Source organism: Lagopus leucura, unplaced genomic scaffold (assembly GCF_019238085.1).
Source record: "Lagopus leucura isolate 7727_CA_CO unplaced genomic scaffold, USGS_WTPT01 Super-Scaffold_73, whole genome shotgun sequence".
Classification (NCBI taxonomy): domain Eukaryota; kingdom Metazoa; phylum Chordata; class Aves; order Galliformes; family Phasianidae; genus Lagopus; species Lagopus leucura.
Genome location: NW_024962252.1, coordinates 37,689,864 through 37,708,462, shown reverse-complemented (window position 1 = coordinate 37,708,462; position 18,599 = coordinate 37,689,864). Strand labels below are relative to the sequence as shown.

Genomic DNA, 18,599 nt, shown 5'->3' with positions numbered 1-18,599 from the left:
GATGTTGAGTGTCTGTGTCATTTAGATCCTTCTCCACCTCAGGCAGGATAAAAGGAAATAGGAGTCAATGAAGTTAGTGATGCAAAAGTACCTCCATATAATCAGAGAAAAAACAGACTGGGAAATTGCGGCTTGGAAGGGAGGGAAAACTGAAGAAGGTCTGAAATTACAAAACTTTATGAGAAAGTTAATTGCAGAATAGTTATTCAGTGCTTATTGGAACAGAAAAACGAGAGCAACTGAATGAAAGTAGTAAATCTCTCCGCAATACAACTTCAGTTTTGAAACACAGCTCCAAATATTGTAGAGGGCAAAGCATACAACTGAGTTAAAGAGCTTTATTAATGAGGAGTATTAATGAAGCAAACACAAAAACAATGAAGGACCTTGATTTAAAGTGGTTTCATGTCCCTGAAGCAATGGATTGCTGGAAGCTGACTGTGCGTAGCACTGAACGCTTGTGCTGTTTCTGTGCTTCTTTACACTCTCTTTTCCTTGGCGTTTGCTTCAGCTGTGTCATGGACACAATAGTAAGCAGACTCAAAATTAGCCTTGAAACTGAGTCAAGTACTACAGGTCATCTTTCTTTGAGTAAGCATGTGTTACATATTTTGTCCTCAGTAGCATTCCTGTAACTGTAGCCATTTACAGTGAGACTTTCACTACTGTCTAACTGGGAAATGTTGATCCATGCAATTAAATGTTCTGCAGAGTCAGGAGTGATAAAGAGGCAGAAGGTTCGCTGCATTCTCAAGGATTTAGAAGTAGGTTATAATTGTGTAAGAAACTTTCCTAAGTTCTGACAGATGCACTCCCCTTTCTCCAGGCAGTCTGAAGTTGTTATTCCAGAAAGAAGGTGGGTGTAAAGGAACTCTGTCATTTTGGTTGGGGATTATAAACATGCTATTTGTTACTTCTAATTGCAAGCTTAATGAGATATATCAGGTCTGGAATAGTTCTGTTGTAGGTCTTGAGAATGACTTCCAATTACTCATTTCTGCTTATTATCTGGGAAAGTATTCACTCTCAGTTCTCAGGAAGAAAGTCTAACGTCTGTTTGTGGGATGTTATTTTCAGGGCCACACTGCTTTTGCTGCCTTCGGCAAAAAGTTCCATACCCATTTGCAGTAGGATTTAGTTGAGAGAGAGGTTATTCTCAGTGGAAGATGAAATGGGGAATACCATAGGCTCTCATGGTGGTAAATATTAGCCAGTTACTAGTTTTCTCCATTTTATTACCTAACATTCTTTCAAAGCGACTCTTAGAAAACTGCTGTTGTTCTTAAGGGCTTGCCATATGAACGTATTTAAGTGTTTATATTTTCATCTCTATTCAAGCAATTCTGTGAATTATATTTACCAATCTTTTGAGCCCTCCCGTATTTATCAGTCCTTACTGGGGGAAATGCTGGTTCTGCTATCTTCATGGCCTCATCGAATAACTTTTCATATTTAATTGAAGAACGAGGAAATAGACATTAGATTACAAACTGACTTTTTTTTCCCCAGTTGCAGGCTGATCATGAGAGTATGAGAGGAATCTTGTGGTAGGCGTTTAATGACTTGAGAGACAGCCAGTGAACATCTTGTTTTAGCTTGCTTCACACGTTAGATTTGCCTAATGTGTGTCTAAAAGCTTGCTGAAGATTTGGGTAAAAAGTGAAAAGCTATGAGCAAAGACATAACAAATTTAATGGTCTTAACACTAAGAATGTTCTAGCCTTATGCTTTCGGAGCAAAATGCTGAGTTTGTTGTATATAATTGCCAACAGACTAATTACTTTTATAATTCTTAATAAAAGCTTTGACTGAGTGACATTCTTAAGTGTTACCCTGAAAGAGCATCTGAGAAACCTGACTGTAAAGTGGTGCAGATTTTTTTTTCTGATTTTAAACAGACCCAAATTAATGAAGTCAAGAACCAAAAAACATTCACTTTCTCTCAAGTCTGCAGTCAAGTTTCTTTCTTTGAGTGTGGTATTAAACTGAATTGATACTTGTAGCTGTAGGCTTGTCTATTAGCTTGTTTAATGAGAGGTAAAGCATTTACCATACACCAGATGAATGAAGTACATCAAACTTTAATGGATGCCATTATTCGGATTCATTTAATTCACGTAGGGAGCACAGGTTTAATGTGCTTAATGTTTTGAATTCTTAACTGTGACTTAAAGATGACTTGAAATATAAATGATACATCAAAGCTACTGCCTACCAGTCTGGAGTAGGTAGAATGAGTACATATGAAGAATAACCATCAATTTTTCTGTCTGTATTTTTCCTTTTCCTTTTTTTGCTCTCTGTCTGTAAGAACGTAAGAATTTTTTTTTTACCTTGATATACCAAAACACATAACATTTTTGTTGTGTAGCATTGTTCTTGAAAACTGCAATGTACAAGATTATAACATTCCTTCCTGAAAAATCTAATATTTCCATGATACTTAATGGGGAATATTGTCACGAGGTCTTATGCACTTGAGCTCTGTCCTTTCAGCAGCTCTGTTCCTTTCGTTCAGCAGTGCAGTGAAACAGAGGTTTCCCCTTCATGGGAGTCCTCAGATTAAGAGGAGATGCTGGTAGTCTCCCAGCCATTTTGTTACTGAGCATAATCTGTTTTATCTAGTCTGAGAACTTCTTGCAGATATAATTTTACAGGTGTCTTAGGCAGAGGATTTGCTTATAAGGGTGAAGAGGGATGTTGAGCAGTTCAGCAGTGCTTGATAAGCTCTGGGTCTGGACAGAAACAAAGCCAAGGAATTTTCATGTAATGTGATAGAGGACTTCAGCGTTGGAAGCATTGAAGAGGCACAAAGCTTCACTTCTCTCTGAGCTCAGCGGATGTATTTACCAAGTTGGGAGTCTGTGCCATTATCACTAACGGGATCTAAGATATACTGTATTTTCATGGGAACTGTCAAATAACTTGTATAACTTGTTGGTAGATGGCACACTGGATATAAACTGGTGGATGGCAAGCTGGATATGAGGCAGTGAGCCCAGAAACCCAAGTGTATCCTGGGCCACATGAAAAGAAGTGTGGCCAGTAGGTCAGGAAAGATGATGCTGCCCCTCTACTCTGTGGTGCTGGTGAGGGTTCACCTGGAGTACTACATCCAGATGTGGAGTCCCCAGTACAGGAGAGACATAGACCTATTGGAGCATAGCCACAGGGGGGCCACAAATATGATCCAAGGCATGGAACACCTCTCCTATGAAGACAGGCTAAGAGAACTAGGGCTGTTCAGCCTTGAGAGGAGAAGCTTCCAGGGAGACCCATTGCAACATTTCGAAATCTGAAGATGGGATCTAAGAAAGAAGGGGACAAGACTCTTTAGCAGGGTCTGTGGTAATAGGATGAGGGGAGATGGTTTCAAACTTAAAAAGGATACATTTGGGTTGGTTATAAGGAAAGTCTTTTACAGTATGGATGGTGAGGCAGTGGAACAGGTTGCCCAGGGAGGTGGTGGAAGCCCCGTCCCCGGCGGCATTCAAGGCCAGGCTGGATCAGGTTCTGGGCAACCTGATCTGGCTGTGCATGTCCTTGTTCACTGCAGGGGAGTTGGACTAGATGGCCTTTCCATCTAAGGTCCCTTCCAGCTCTAAGGATTCTGTGATTCTATGATATTAATTTATGTTGTGTAATTTAGAACACATGGACTGTGGAAAATAAAATAGCATCACAAAAATGAAAATTTGATTTAATAATAAAAATACAAAGGAGAAAGTCAAGTAGAGGACAAAACAAAAGTCAAGTAAACTTTCAAAATAAAGCAAAGTATTTTGTAAACAAAATAATAATCAGATTGTTACTTATAAGCTTTTCAAACTGAATGCATGCCTTCCTTGTCCTAGGAACTAAAAGGCTCCCTCTTTTGTGAAGGAAAGCTTATGTTTAAATCTTGACTTGTTCAGTGGATGAATGTGTCTCTATTTCATTAATAGGTACTAAAATATAGCTGATTCTGATACTGTTTCTGCAAGCCTGCATTGATAAGTATAAAATTAGGAGAGTATGAAAATGTGACAAAGTAATAGTTTGTCGTGTGTAGGTTTGGACATGTGTTCTTTCTCTTCTATAAAATTACAAAAGCAGAAGTGCTATTCCTCTTACTCTAATTTATGTAATGTTTCTTGTGTAAGTACTTTTGAAAGGAAAGCCTTTAAAAAAATTGAGGGTTGATCAGATTTCATGTCTGATCATGTTTGTTATCCTTCTGCAGGTGTGTGCAACATCAGTTGCTGGCACTGTTTATTTTTGTGAGATACAGTGCAAGAGCAGGGATGGCCAGGAAATCAGGAAAGTGCAAAAACAAGCAGGGTACACGTAGATCAAGTGCAGTTTAAAAAGCCAGACCAAATGTTTAGGTTTGTGAAATTGTGTGACAACACTTCTGAATTTAAAAATATGGTAGCAGTTTTTGTGATTTCCACCCCCCTTCATTATAAAGACTGTTCTTAGGTAGCTTTGTGGCTAAGTATCTTTGTTCATGTGGGAAAGTTTTTTTTATCTTTTCAGTAACAGAACAAATTTTTTGTCTAGTCAACTGCAAAGTAAATTCAGACAAAAAAAAAAAATCAATATGAAATCGATGACTTTTCAGCAGTTTGCTTCATATAGGTATTTTCAAATTACTTGTTGGTGTTATCCAAGTGGATGAATGTTCTTTTATTTTGTTGTGGATCGTATAAGGAAAAGATTTGTGGAGAGAGAGAGCTTAAATTTCTCTATTCATAGAATCATAGAATGGCCTGGGTTGAAAAGGACCCCAAAGATCATTGAGTTTCAACCCCCCCACTATGTGCAGGGTTGCCAACCACTAAACCAGGCTGCCCAGAGCCACATCCAGCCTGGTCTTGGATGCCTCCAAGGATGGGGCATCCACAGCCTCCTTGGGCAACCTGTTCCAGTGCATTACCACCCTCTGTGTGAGGGTGTGTGCACTGGAGCCAAGTTGCTATCATATGTCCTTGACATCAGCATTTCCTTATATAGGTGTATTAAAAGCTAACTTTTTTCTTGCTTGAGGAATAATTTTACAGTAGTCTTTTCTTTATTTTTGAAAGTCCATGGAAATAATTGTTATACTTAAAGAAACATGCTAAGGCTAACTTGCTTTTGCTGGGAACCTCAGGAATTTAAAATGCAGTCACCCTAGTTTCTATTAATTTTTATTAGGTAAGAATGATATTTTGGAAATCTTTTGCTGTGCTTTTGTTTCAGAATACCATTATTTTTTCAGCTCTTGAAATGAAAATATTTATTCTATAAATACTTTCTTAATCATTGTCATAGTCGTAGGATGTGACAGCTTTTTGTCCTCTTCCTGTCCTAACATTTGGTGTGTTACTGGCTAGATTCTGTGCAATGTCTTCTCATATTTATTTATTTTTTGGAACTAACTTTGTCTTTCTCTTCTGGAAGATTGCAGTTCTTGCAGTTTAGGAGCTGCTTGGTTGAGATGGTTGGAGAAAGCATAAAGCAGAATTGGAGGGGTGAGGACTGCTTAGAGTAAAATAAGAGAACTAGATAGAATAAGAGACTGCTTAAATTTGTGTTTAAAATACTTTAGCCTGTCTGTTTTCATGTAGAATGTGCCTTGCAATGTGAGACAGGGCTCAGAGCAGTTAAGGTAAGAATGTTAGCTGTATTTTTGGCATTTTAGTCTGTCTCCCCAGCTTGGTTTTGCATTCTGATGTCTGTCCAAGGATAGGATTCAAACAGAGCAGTTTGCGAAAAGCTATCTGCTCTCTGAAGCCGTGTGTAGGCTGCTATTTAACTTTCATGTGTATGTGTAACTTTCATGTGTAAGTGTATCCATCTGTATATGCTGCCCACATCTTTCTGTGAGACTTCTTATACACATGTTTACATCCAACAGCTTATGGCTGTATGGGCTGATACCTGGGCCCTCCGTACCTATTCACTTTGAAGCTGTGGCTGAGTAAAGGCACTCTTTTGACTTCAACTGTGCAATACCTTTGTAAGTGGAATTTTTACTGTCTGGTTTTTTGTTGTTTTTTTTTTTCTTCTTCCTGATATCTCTGGGACCCTTAGCACAAGTTAAAGTTAACAAAGAATTGTTCTTACAAATTTAATAAACTTAATAGCTGCCTGTTTATATTTTGAGAGAGGCCCATTTGCCTCCCTGAGGGAAAAGCTGCAGTTTGAACTCAGTATTATACTAGGCATTAGAGTGTCTGTGTGAAAAGAATAATAGTAATAACATGGAGGAGAGGATCTAGTCTTGATTAATAACATCTAAATAGGTTGGAATTCTTAAAGAGCTTCTGTAGGAGTAAAATAATGATCTTTAGCTTCCTTTGAAAATCCCAGCTTCAATTTTAAAGTAACTTCATTGATCCTAGAGGCTTTAAATATATTCATCACACAAGACAGCAGTTCTAATTCTTCAGGGTACAACTGCCATTGTGAGCCATTAGGTTTACATTTTGATCTTTCCTATGACAACTTCTGATCCACATCTCTGTCAGTTGAAGGTTTTGGTTCTAACTTTGAAAGCAGTTAAGTGCATCACTGACTATATTTCCATCAAAGAAATTACCAGGGGTATTCCGGAGTGGATTAACTAGGATCGGAAGACCAGAGTAAACTGGAAGATGGGGATACCTCTTAGATGAGATGATCTGACTTCAGAATTCACTTCTGAAGGTGATGTTTTGTCTTCACTGACATAGTATGTGTTTACTGCAAGATTTGTGGGTGTAGATATTGACGGTAGTGTTTGTCTTCCTATTTTCTCTAATTTTCCTTTTTCTTAGTTTCACAGTGAGATGAAAGGGTCTGTGTTCACCCTGATTTTGTAGGTGGTAGAAAGAAAGCATTATTTTACCTGATGATGGAAAAACTATGTGGAAGTTGTTTCCTTTAGAAATGTGCTGCCTGACTATTTTTAAGAGGGCTGAACGCCTTCAGAATTGATCATTTTGTTTATGGTAGTAACAATGAAACTCTCTTCTGTCCTTCTTACAGAAGTAGTTTTTTATAGAAAGCAGAACTTCCTTAATGCAAAGGAGCAAGAGACTTCCTAACTGCTCGTGATACAAAAGTTACTTGTGTGGTATATTGATAGACAGTTGGTAGCCTAAGTTCAAAGAGCTTAAAACAAACTACTGTAGGAGCTGTCTGTCAATACTTTCATCTCCTGGAGATGATCAATAAGACCCCACCAAATTACCTTTTCTGAAAGTTTCTATAAAAGCTAGGTATTTCATAGATGTTGCATCACTGAATCTAGTGGCAGATGGTTAAATTGGAGTCATTAAGTAATGAATTTCCTGTCATGATCAAACTGCAAATGAGGTGCTGTTTTCATTGCTTTTGAGAAGCTATTCCTGAACTTTGGTGTTTGAGGTGCCATCTTTGAGGGTGACTTTATCTGATAGCAGTTGTTTGTTTTCCTAGCGCTGTAGTTGTGCCTTTTAGCATAATTATGTCTTTTGTCTTTGGTGCTCACACCTTTGTATTTTAGTGGGTATCAATATTAATTCTTTTTAGTAGTTGATTTGCTACAGTAATTGGGCAAGCTTTTCTTCCCTTGTTGAGGGATAGATTGTTTGTTCCTTTAATTGCCTTTTCCCCTTTTCAGGAAGTTAATTTGTGTGTGTGTGTGTGTGTGTGTGTGTGTGTGGAGAGGGAGATGTTTAAGCCCAGGTAAAAACTGTATATATTGTTTTAAAGCAGTATCACAAAGATGAGTTTGTCAGTACATCCCTTTCTCTCCTGTAAATACCTCAGCTAGCATGGGATTTATTGTCTAAATCCGAAGTTGCACAGAACGTTGACAGTGCAAACTGATGCCTTTCCCAAAGACTTTAAGACTCAAATGGCTCTGTGTGCTGTTAACAAGAAGGAAGTGTATTGTATGTCACCTAAGAGACAGATTCTTACTAGAGTTTTACTGCAAATTGAGCATAATGGAAATGGAATTGTAGAGAAGGAACAGTAAGCTGAAGCGCTGTTAAGATAGGGTGCTGTGTTCAGTTGATAATAAATTCTAGCAGTTGCAAATTTTTTATGTTTGGATTATTTTTTGTAATAAAGTGTGGTCATGAAGACTGGAATCTTACAAATACAAAAACAGTGTATTAGTTCCTTCTGCCTTGAGCTTTGAATTAACCCAATCTCCCAGTTCTTCACAAGCCCTCAGAAAAAAATGGTATTGTATTTTATTCCTCTATTTTATATGTTCAAAGTTTATGCAGTAATCTGTGTTTCAGAAAAGCTGTGGAGAATGATTTACCATGGCTCTGAAGTTGTCCTTGGGATTCTAGGTGCAACCACAGTACACATTTGTGAAATGTGTTTATGGTGAAGAATTGTCGTGCAGCCATTTCACAACTGTTACATATTTGGCATGTGACAGCTCATCAGGTGAATAGCAGAAGAGTGAAACTGTGAGGTGAGCCATTAGATTAGGCTACAGTTTTATCTAAATGTAGTCTTAAACCTCTCCTTTTTGCCCCATACTTCCTGTTTGATAATGTATTTAAGGAAGAATTCCCTCATTCAGAGAGCTTGAATTTGGATTCATTTTCAACCTGCACAATGACAAGACAACCGCTTCCATCATAGCAGAAACAGTCAAGAAACAGAAGTGGCAAGTCTGACGTAAGGCCCTTATATTCTAGTTTAAGGTTAACTGAAGAACTGGATACTGCCCTGGCTTCCTTTAAAGCAGTACATACTTATGGAGCAGTTTAGTTAAAAACAAAAAAAAGAAGACAGTGTAGTTAAATGGGGTTGATGCAGAGTTGTTTGCAAATTCAATTAGTATACTGTTAAGTACTGTATCCAAGTCACTGACAAAACATTGAAGAGAACTGCCCCCACAATGGAATCCTGATGAACCCTAGAAAAAGCAGGCAGCCTGATTTAGCCCTGTTTGCTATAACTTGAGCTTTACCCATCACCCATTGCATTGTGTGTTCATCCAGCTGTGTGCTGGCTGTTTTGTCCAGATGGATACTGTGAGAAGCTGTACTGAAAGCTTTGTTGCAATCCAAAAATCCTTTGGTCGACTAAGGTGAGTAACCTTATCGTAAAAGGGAAATTAAATTAATTAAGCAAGCCTTTCCCATTATGAACCCGAGTTGGCTGTGACCAATGGCTGCTTTGTCTTTCAGATGCTTTTCAATAGCTCTCAGAATAATCTCTGTAATTTTGCAAGGCACGGAGGTGAGACTGACAGGCTTGTGATTACTGGGGTCGTCTCTTTGAAATGTGGGACATTTGCCAGCTTCCAGTCAGTGAGTGGTTGGACTTGATGATCTTTAAGGTCTTTTCCAACCTGAGTGATTCTATGATTTACTGGGACATATCCAGCTTCCATTATAATTAGGAAAAATTGCTAGGTAACCTCTCAAAAATTCTGTAATAATGTTAATTTACTGTCAGAGCAGAGTAGACTTGAAAAGCATGCAGGTAGAGAGTGCCTGTAACATGGATAAGCAGAGTTTGTTAATTTGAGACCTCTTTCCATCTCTGACTGCTTATAAGTACTCCATTCAGATACAGAAATTCTGGTGGAGGCTCAACATGTATAACATCACAATAACATAATGATTTCTTCCTTATGGTTTTTGCAAAAATCAGTGTTTAAGATCAAACCAGCATGAGTTTGATTCTTTCATGTGAGAGATTTTATTTAATGTTGCTTGTTATTTCATCCAAGGTGCATCAAAAGATGAGAAAAAAATGCATTAAAAATAGCCTACTTGTTATAAATGAGTGCATTTCATTGTTGTGGATAAGAAATGTACCACTTTTTTTTGAAAAGGGACAGTGCTTTCACGTGGCTTCCATGAAAAGGAAGGGTTTCAGGCTTTGCTTATTAATCTGGCACGTGACCACCACTACACAAGTGCTCTGCTCGGCTTGGCTTGAGCACACTGTTGCTTAGAACTGAAGAATGTATGCATGCTTGTCTCCTTTGTGTAGTGCCTTTAAGTTAATGCAGAATGCTTCAGGCATTGTTTTTGTTCTTATGCTGTACATAGAACTTCTGTCAATGTTTCTATAATATGCTGGTTTTCATTATGGAGCTCGGTGCTGTTTGGCTATTTCTTCCTGCAGAGTTCTTGAGAGAATGCTTCATCTCACTGACTGTTTCAAAATTCAAAATTATTTTATCTCAATGTTACTGGTAACAGTGTCTTTTTTTTTTTTTTTAAAAAAAAAAAAAAAAAAAACAAAAAAAAAAATACTGCTATGTAAGATTTTTTTTTTTTTATTTAAAACAGTGTAAAGTCAGAAGCAAACCAAACTGGAAAATAATTTTTGCATTTCTTAAAAAAAAAAAAAAAAAAAGGTATATGGCAGTATTTTTTTAATATATGTCAAGGAGACACAATTATAATCTTTAGTTTTCTGATAGTTTATAATTTAAGAGTTAATGTTACTGTTTAAGTGATAAAAATGTGATACCTGACAATGACTGCTTATGAGTTCATTAGGTAGGAACATCTTTCAGAGCTGGCTAACCCTTTGTGTTAGGGAAAGGAAGAAACAGAAGAAAACACTTCCTGCATGCTAGAAAAGAAACATTTACATTATTTAATTTCCTGGAAAACTGAAATGATTCAAATTATTTTAATATTCTTTCGAAGATCTCTTGTCTTGAAAAGTATCTGTGTAGCCAAGGGACAGTATGGTTTACAATTAATCACTTTCCTTTTTTTTCACCCTAAAATTAACATCTAATGTCTTTTTTCTGAAGGGGAAAAAAAGAGGATGATTTGTCTGTCTCAGATGTACTGTGGAGTCTATGCTAATTATTGTTTAGCCATTAGAAACTGATGCTTGGTAATTCATATAGTAGTATTGCAGATGCAAGCAATTTTCAGATAAAACAGAAGTAGTGAATCATTTTTATGATGGCAGTGTCTCAAAAAAAAAAAAAAGTGATTTCATGGGAATGATATTTTTGGAATTACTGCTTCCCAGTTCTCTCTGAGGACTGATTTAATCTGTCAGAACGGTGACTTCAGTGGTGGTGCATGCCTTCATGTGCAGTTTAATTATGGGTATAGTAGTCATGAGACCTAGTTGTGTTTTGTTTCTGGCAAACAGTAAGTTCAGGTTTATATCTGGATTACAGGAGAGTACTTGGAACATCTATTAATAACAGTTATTTGGTAAGCTTTCCTTTAAAAACACCCTTATGTTCTGAAAACAAGGACCCAATAGACTATCAGGCAATTGAGACAGGAATTAAATGCAAAAAATTATGGGAAATTAAACAACTGTGTGGTAATCGCTAACTGTGTTGTCCACATGAGGAGTTTGATGGGCTGCACCAGCTTCAATCTAACATTTTAAAATTCTGGTGTTTACCTTTGATAGTGGTGTTATACAGTATTTCTCTTCTAGGGCCTATTTAGGATTGTTTATTTAGTTGTGGTAAGACTAATACTTTTTTTTTTTTTTAACAAACTTGGAAATAACAGCAGCTTGTCTCTCTTTGCAGCTTTTACGAGAGTTGAAGCACCCTAATGTGATTGCATTACAGAAGGTTTTCCTTTCTCACAGTGACAGAAAGGTTTGGCTGCTGTTTGATTATGCTGAGCATGACTTGTGGGTAAGTACAGATTTCCCTGAATGTTTGACCTAGTGTAAAAGGAGCTTGGACAAGCTGAAGTGTGTGTGATGTGCCTTTGTATAACACAGAGATGCATACGTTTCTTCCTCTGTAATTCAGGGTCGACCTGACATCCTGTTCTTATTACACTTTGGTCTTTCACTTAAAACCTGCAAAACCTCTGTAGAATTTTTAAAATGCCAGACTTAATTTTGAAGCTAAAACAGCATCCCATTAAGATTTAATTAGGGTTAAAGATGGTATTCCTAAATTGAGACCTTCTAAAATAGAGATTGGAAATCTATTTAGTATTTTATTTTCCCTGCAGTTTTACCAATACAAAGAAAAAGGAAAAAGAAAGAGTGGGACTGTTTACTGACTCCTTTTACTGAGATACAATGGCATTAACATTCTGTCATTTAATTTTGAACAGTGAATTTGTGGCAGTACGAGTGGAATGAAAGTTAAAAAAACAAACAAACAAACAAAAAAAGCACTATTGATTGGGTCTGCTGATGTGCTAAGATTATATGGAAGAGGCATAGAGACTTGCACGTCAGTAAATTTCCAGTGAAATGTGAAAAGACTTCACTAAGAAGTGAGTTGCCTGGACTTGGATTAAGACTTAAACCCAAAAGGTATCAAACATGACTAGTAATCAGTATGTTTATAATTCCTTTGAAAATACTATAAAAAAGAGGAAGTGGAAAAATGAATTCCAATATTACTTCTTAATGCTTCAGTAATATGGAAATTGCTATTTGTAATGATACTATGATAGTGACAGAGTGGTTGGGTTTTTTTAATTTTTTTTTGTACAAGAACTAATGCATATGTACTTGTAAATGACAAAAAAAAAAAAGGTGTAATCTGGAAGAAAAGTAGACAGACTATGTAAAAAATGTACTTTTGGCTTAGAACGATTGCAGTAATGAGACTTCAGTCCATTTTTATGTTTAAAAATGTATTTGAATTTCTCCTGTAGGGTAGCACCTTTGTATTTTAAGTTTTCTTCATTACATTTATGTGTACAGTGAATCTGTATATTTCTCCCAACTGGTGCCAGTGATGATGAATAGGAATGCAGCAGATAAAACTCTGTATGGAACAGAATTTATATGTGCATCATCATGAGTTTAATCATTTTTAAAAAAACAGCCACGACAAACATATTTTACTGCTACATTGAGAGACGTTCAAAACATACTGGTGCTCAACTTTTCCATTCAAATTTATTTGGGGCATCTGCTTTTTACACAACATGGTGACTTTTTGCATAACTTAACAGCTTTATCTAAAGAATTGCTGCAGTCTAATGTTCCTACCACCCCTTACACTTGGCTGAGTATTGGTCATAATCTCGTGAATTTCGTTCTTTTTCATTATTTGAAATTGAATGCTTGTTATACTAGTTATTTGATGTGAACTGGTCTCCCACTTCCTACTGCTTTTTTTTTTTTTTTTTTTTTTCCTCTCCCTATGGGACATGCTACACAAATCATTTCTCCTTTCCTATATAATTGCCCATATTTCCTTGCTTCTTAAGCCTTTGCAGGAATTCGTTTTCCTCCCTTGCATAAAGTTAGCCATACTCAAGGCAATCTTGGTTCTGGCTTGACGTTGGTCCTCATTTCCTTTACTGTCAGCACTTCCCAAGCATCGCTCTTGATTCCCCTTTTGTCTCTTTTGCTCACTCCCTACTTTGTGTCTTTTTCCACGCTGCCTCCTACACATGGAACAGCCTCCCAATTAACGTACGTAAAGATCCTTCACTATCCTCTTCAAAAGCCTCCTGAAAATCCACTGATTTTGTGACACATTTCAGTAATAACAACCACTTGTCATTCTGTCTGTGTTGTGTTGTGTTTTGCATTTTCTGTGCTTTACAACTTGTGCCCTTCCAGCAGTTTGAGGTAGGAACTGTAATAGGGGATTGGCACATTTTTGTGATTGGTTTACACCGTGTGCTTCCCCAGCACCACTTCAAAGCAAAGTAAGTCTCTTCATTGTGGATATCAAATTTAGTAAGATTGAAGTTTTGATAAGTATTGACTTGATGTGCCGTCACGAGACAAATACAGACTCCCAGAGACCAATGCAGTTTCAAATGTAAATATCTTAATGTTATGTAGCAGAACTTGTTTTTAAAGATGGGAATCTTCCTTCTATTCAAAGCTGCCCAACTTTAGTATGACATACTGGCTTCAATGAGAAGAATAAATGCTCATTACTTATAAACAGATTAATTAAAATCATTACATTTTCAGTTTCTGTACTGCAAATATTTGGCAAAAGATGAATGAACTATGTTAGATGCTATCTTTTTCTGTTCGTTTTGTAATGCTGAAGAAAACTGTCCCATTCTAATAAGGAAAAGTGATGGTGCCAATTAAGCTTATTAAAAAGTTCTTTCATAGTGAGCAACATTCTTTTTTAACTTTGCATTTAGTTCCCAAGGATTAGTGTACTCAAATCTGAAATTTGAGGTATAATAGCACCATACTGTATAATTTGCAGTAACTTCTGGTGATGTCATTTTCAAGGGATAAAGAAAACCATGCCTGTTTAGAACAACTTCTGACAGGCATTGATGAAGACTTATGATGTTATCGTTGCTAGCAAATGTATTCACTGTCTGATTTCTAAGTCGATCAAAGATTTTCCTTCATCGCCTCTCAAGTAATGTTGTACAAAACTATGCAAAAGTGTTAATGGGATTACAGAAAAGAATGCGTAAGAATATAGCGGATTTTTTGACCAACTGATGTATAATTCATGTTTAATTAAAACAATTGCCAAAATTTAGTGTGATCCACAAATGATTTCCTTATGATTTTTCTGGGCTATCAGTCTCTAACAACTGATAACATTTTTAAGGTATTGAATGTGCCACATGTGCTGATTTATAGTGTATTGTCTACAGTGTCATCACTGCTCGCATATGCTTATACTATGAAGTAAATATGAGATTCCTTAGCTTTTTCCTCACTGTGTGCAAAAGAGACGTCTGACACAAGGTTATGAAGGTGTGTCTCAGCCTCTGTTATTGAATATCTCATGCATTATGGCCTACACTCTTTCTTTAACTCCTGGTAGTTTGCTTCAGTCTCACAACTTTGATGTCTGTTTTATTTAATTGAAAGCAGTTTCAGATGTTCACAGCTAGAGAACCAACTATCTCTTGTTTCTTTTTCTAGTGAAGGACTTCATTTTTCAGTGTTTACTGATAACATCTTGGATGTTTTTCGTTCAAATTGTATCTGGATTTTCTCTCCTGATTAATTCATGTTTAGATTGAAACAGACAAACAAAACTACTTAACACATACCTGAGTTAATCTCAAGTCCATGAGTAAATACTATTTTTAATTAACCTCCTCAAGTATGCAGTTAGGACTTCATAGTCTAAGAGAAAAACTACGTGTGGATGGAAAAGTGTGATTCCTTTAATTAATATATCTGTTTTACTTCTATGGTCTTTAATGACTTAAAGAAAAAAAAAAGTTATTTCGAATGCACGGGTTTCTGTTTCAACGACGTTTTGAATAATATTCTTGTATGCTAAAAGAAGTTTTGAGGGTTTTGCATACCAATTTATGCAACAACCTTGCAAATGTGCTTAATCACATGAGTGTTTTATAATAGATCTAGGTTAGTTTTCTCCAAATCTGGTATAATCAGTTATAACTCTTACTTCCTCTAGGTTTCAGTTTAGCTTTCAGTCATGATGATAATACTTGCTGATTACAAATATTTTTATTCGTGTTAAAATACCTTTCTCAGTGTAGTAGCTTTATATTTCTCTTCTAATTTTCTGTAGTCATGTGTGTATTTTTCTCTTAATCCAGTTCCAGTCCACTAGGCAATTCTCTGTGTAGTCTTCTGTTGTCACATGTCTTTAGCAATGAAGGATTCTGCTAGAAGATAGAAGAATATAAGATTTATGGGGGCAAAAGAGAGTGGGCTGGCATAGCTTTTGTTTGCTTTGAAGATATGATTTTTATCAACAGGCATTGTTATGGAAAGTCATCTTTATGGCGTGATTTATCCTTTCCAAATAGATGGGGTTGTTTTTGACACAAAAGTGCTGGCTGAATGTCTTGCAGATGGCAACACCATTCCTTGTTGATAGTAGTCTTGTCTGAGAATCACTTCACACTTACATTATTTCACTTTATTTTTTGCCAGGGTTGTGGGAATTCAAGGATAATTTGTATTTAGCAGTGACATGAATACTGGATATTTCAGGTATATAGTGAAAGAGTGATTGAATTCTGACTTTATTGCTGTTTGAAGGTTGTTCTTGTTTTTTTTTTTTGTTTTTTTTTTTTTTTTTTCTAAACATATTTTGGTCTTAATTGGAAGAACTAGAGAGACCCCTACAAAACCTGGGAAAACAATACTGAATCTGTTTTATGTTCACTATGCTTCAAAGTATAAATATTTAAAGGAAGTCAGGTTTATCAAAACGTAGAATGTTAAAGCTTCTTTTGCTGTCAAAATGTTGACCTTTTGTCTCTTGAAAATTGATTTTTTTTTTTTTCATTGGCAATTTGAGTTAAAGGGATTCTAAAGAACAACCGTGTAACAGCATTGTTAAGGAGGGAACTGAAACTTATTTTTATCTCTTCTCTTTTGTGTGGGCTAGTATGTGTTGACTGTCATAATGTAGCTGAAATTGGAAATGCATGCAATGTCAGTAGAAGTACTTCTATCCGTTTTTGTTTTGATATGAGTTTAGTTTGTGATATACCCTCAACAGAATTTTTTTTAGTCTAAACATTAGTGCCTGAAATCAGTTCTACGCTTAGGCCTGAAACAGCAAACAAATGTGAGTTAAGATAATTGGGTCTGTCTTTTTTTCCTGTTTTTGAAAATTGTGCAAACAATGCATGTTTAGCATTTCCAGATTCTTATTTTTCCTTCGCCTTTCAAGTGCTTTACATTTGATATGTAACAGTGTTTGAGTACTGATCGTTGAAGAGAGAAGACTTGATGCCATGTAATCTGAATCATCCTCTTTACCCTGGCACAGGTTAAATGTGTATCAAACCTTCATCTCTTTAATAATAAAGCCTAATTTTACTGGTGTATTGAAATTGACTGGCGTAATTGTATTCTTTTATCAGAAGTTGGTTGAGGGTATATGTAAAAAGTATTTTGTTGAGAATATGGACAATTTACTTCAGCATGGAGAGGCACCCACTTTGAAAAGATTGTTTCAGTTTGATGGAGATGCATGTAATTAAAAAATAAATATATTTAAGCAGTAGAACTCAAGAAATCTGGTTTTCCAGTGAGTTGTATCTTAAGATCGAGCTTCTGTGTGAATCATCTCATGTCTGTTGAGGTAGCAGCCCGTATTGCAACATTTTTAGTCAGACACATGTGAAATGCCACTTTTAGGGACTTAATTTCATGAGAACTTCTGAATGTAGCTTGTTTGTTTGTTTGACCACTGTTGTAGTAAACGGCAGCTCTTGGAATCAGGAATGGGATGGCACTACCACAGTGTGCATAAGCTTGACTTGCTTACAAGCAGACTAAAATTAGGATCTTTTTGAGTGCTCATTTGGATACTGGGTGTATATACTAGGGATTTTCTTGGAAAAAACTAAATGAATTTGAGCTGTATTATCTTGTGTTCTGTTTAAATTGCTTATGGTGGAAGGTTCAGAAATTGTACGTAGTTCCTCATAAGCCAATTTTCAAGCCTATTTCAACACTTTTGGTAACATCCAAGGTGCATGAACTACTAGACTGAATACTGTTCCATAAGTCATAAGTATATTTTCTTTTCTTTTGGCAGTGTCTGTATGGTAACTGAGTTATGGCTTGAACCACTGGTTGAACACCTGGGGAAAGGACTGGGTCAGCCCTGGGAGCATAGGTGAAGGCAATTCATTTGTGTGACCAGAAGGGGTGGAGCCTGGCTCCACCTCTCTTAGACTCCACTTAAGGGCTGACTGCCACTGGGGAAGGATCTCTAGTTAGAGATCCGTCCCTTGTGGAGTCCTTACTGCAAGCCTAGATTTTCAGAGATGGGTGAGCACCTTTCCTTTCCCTTTGTCACGGAGCTGACCAGATCAATCTATGTCCGTGACAGGGGCGACAGGCCTCTGCCCTCCCCCCACCCCAGTCCCACAAAAATGGGAAGGAAGGAAGGGAGGAAGAGAGCAGCGGCAGCAATCTATGGAGGAAAACTTATTTTACTATAATATCGGAATACAAGATAACACAATATATACAATTTAATTGAAATTGAGATGAATAAATCAGACAAGGTGAGAGAGGGAGAGTTCCCGGGACCGAGTCAAACCTGGAAAGGTTGGAACGGCTAGGAAAGCACCCTCCAGCACCCACTGCAAGGCAGCAAGAGAGCGCCCCCCCCACCCGGAAGGGCCAGATCCCGTGACTGCTGTAATGTACAGGGATAGGTACTTGGAATTGGGGCAGTGACACTTTAATGCCCCGTACACTACATGATGTTTTGATGTGGAATACTGAAACCCAAAAACAAAAAACAAAAACAGAAAAAACATAGAACCATGACACCCTTTGTAACACCATTCCATCTTTGCTAGTCCCTTTGCTGTTATGCTCCTCTATCATCTTTCTACCATATTAATCTTTCTGATTGTAAATTTGTCCTAGTTCTTGGTTCTGGGGAGAAGGCGTGTCTCTTGAGACTCAGTTGGACTGGTTGAGGGGAGCCTCTGTGCCTTTTAACAGGGAGTTACCCATTACAAGTACTTGTTTCTTTTTACAGTGTTTACTGGTGGCTGTAAGTATGTTTTCTTGCAGATCTTGGTCATAAGTATCTTGGGCGTCTACTGCTATAAGCTTTGTATCAGGTTTTGGTAGTGAAGCTGGAGAGTGAGGACTGAAGTGTGTGTGAGGACTTTGGCTTTTCTTTGGCACCAGGGACTAAGGTACTTCTTTTCACTGTTAGCTGCTATAGGATTATGATTATTAACAGATCTCTCTGCACCTCTAATGTT

General features: G+C 37.0%; 1 protein-coding gene across 1 annotated transcript in view; it reads left to right on the top strand.

Moving 5' to 3' along the window:
* CDK19 (cyclin dependent kinase 19) overlaps window positions 1-18,599 on the top strand; it is a 115,388-nt gene that overhangs the window by 32,009 nt on the left and 64,780 nt on the right. The window contains exon 3 of the mRNA XM_042881593.1: window positions 11,489-11,599. Coding sequence (XP_042737527.1) covers window positions 11,489-11,599 — 111 coding nt within the window. The remainder of the gene's footprint in view (window positions 1-11,488; window positions 11,600-18,599) is intronic.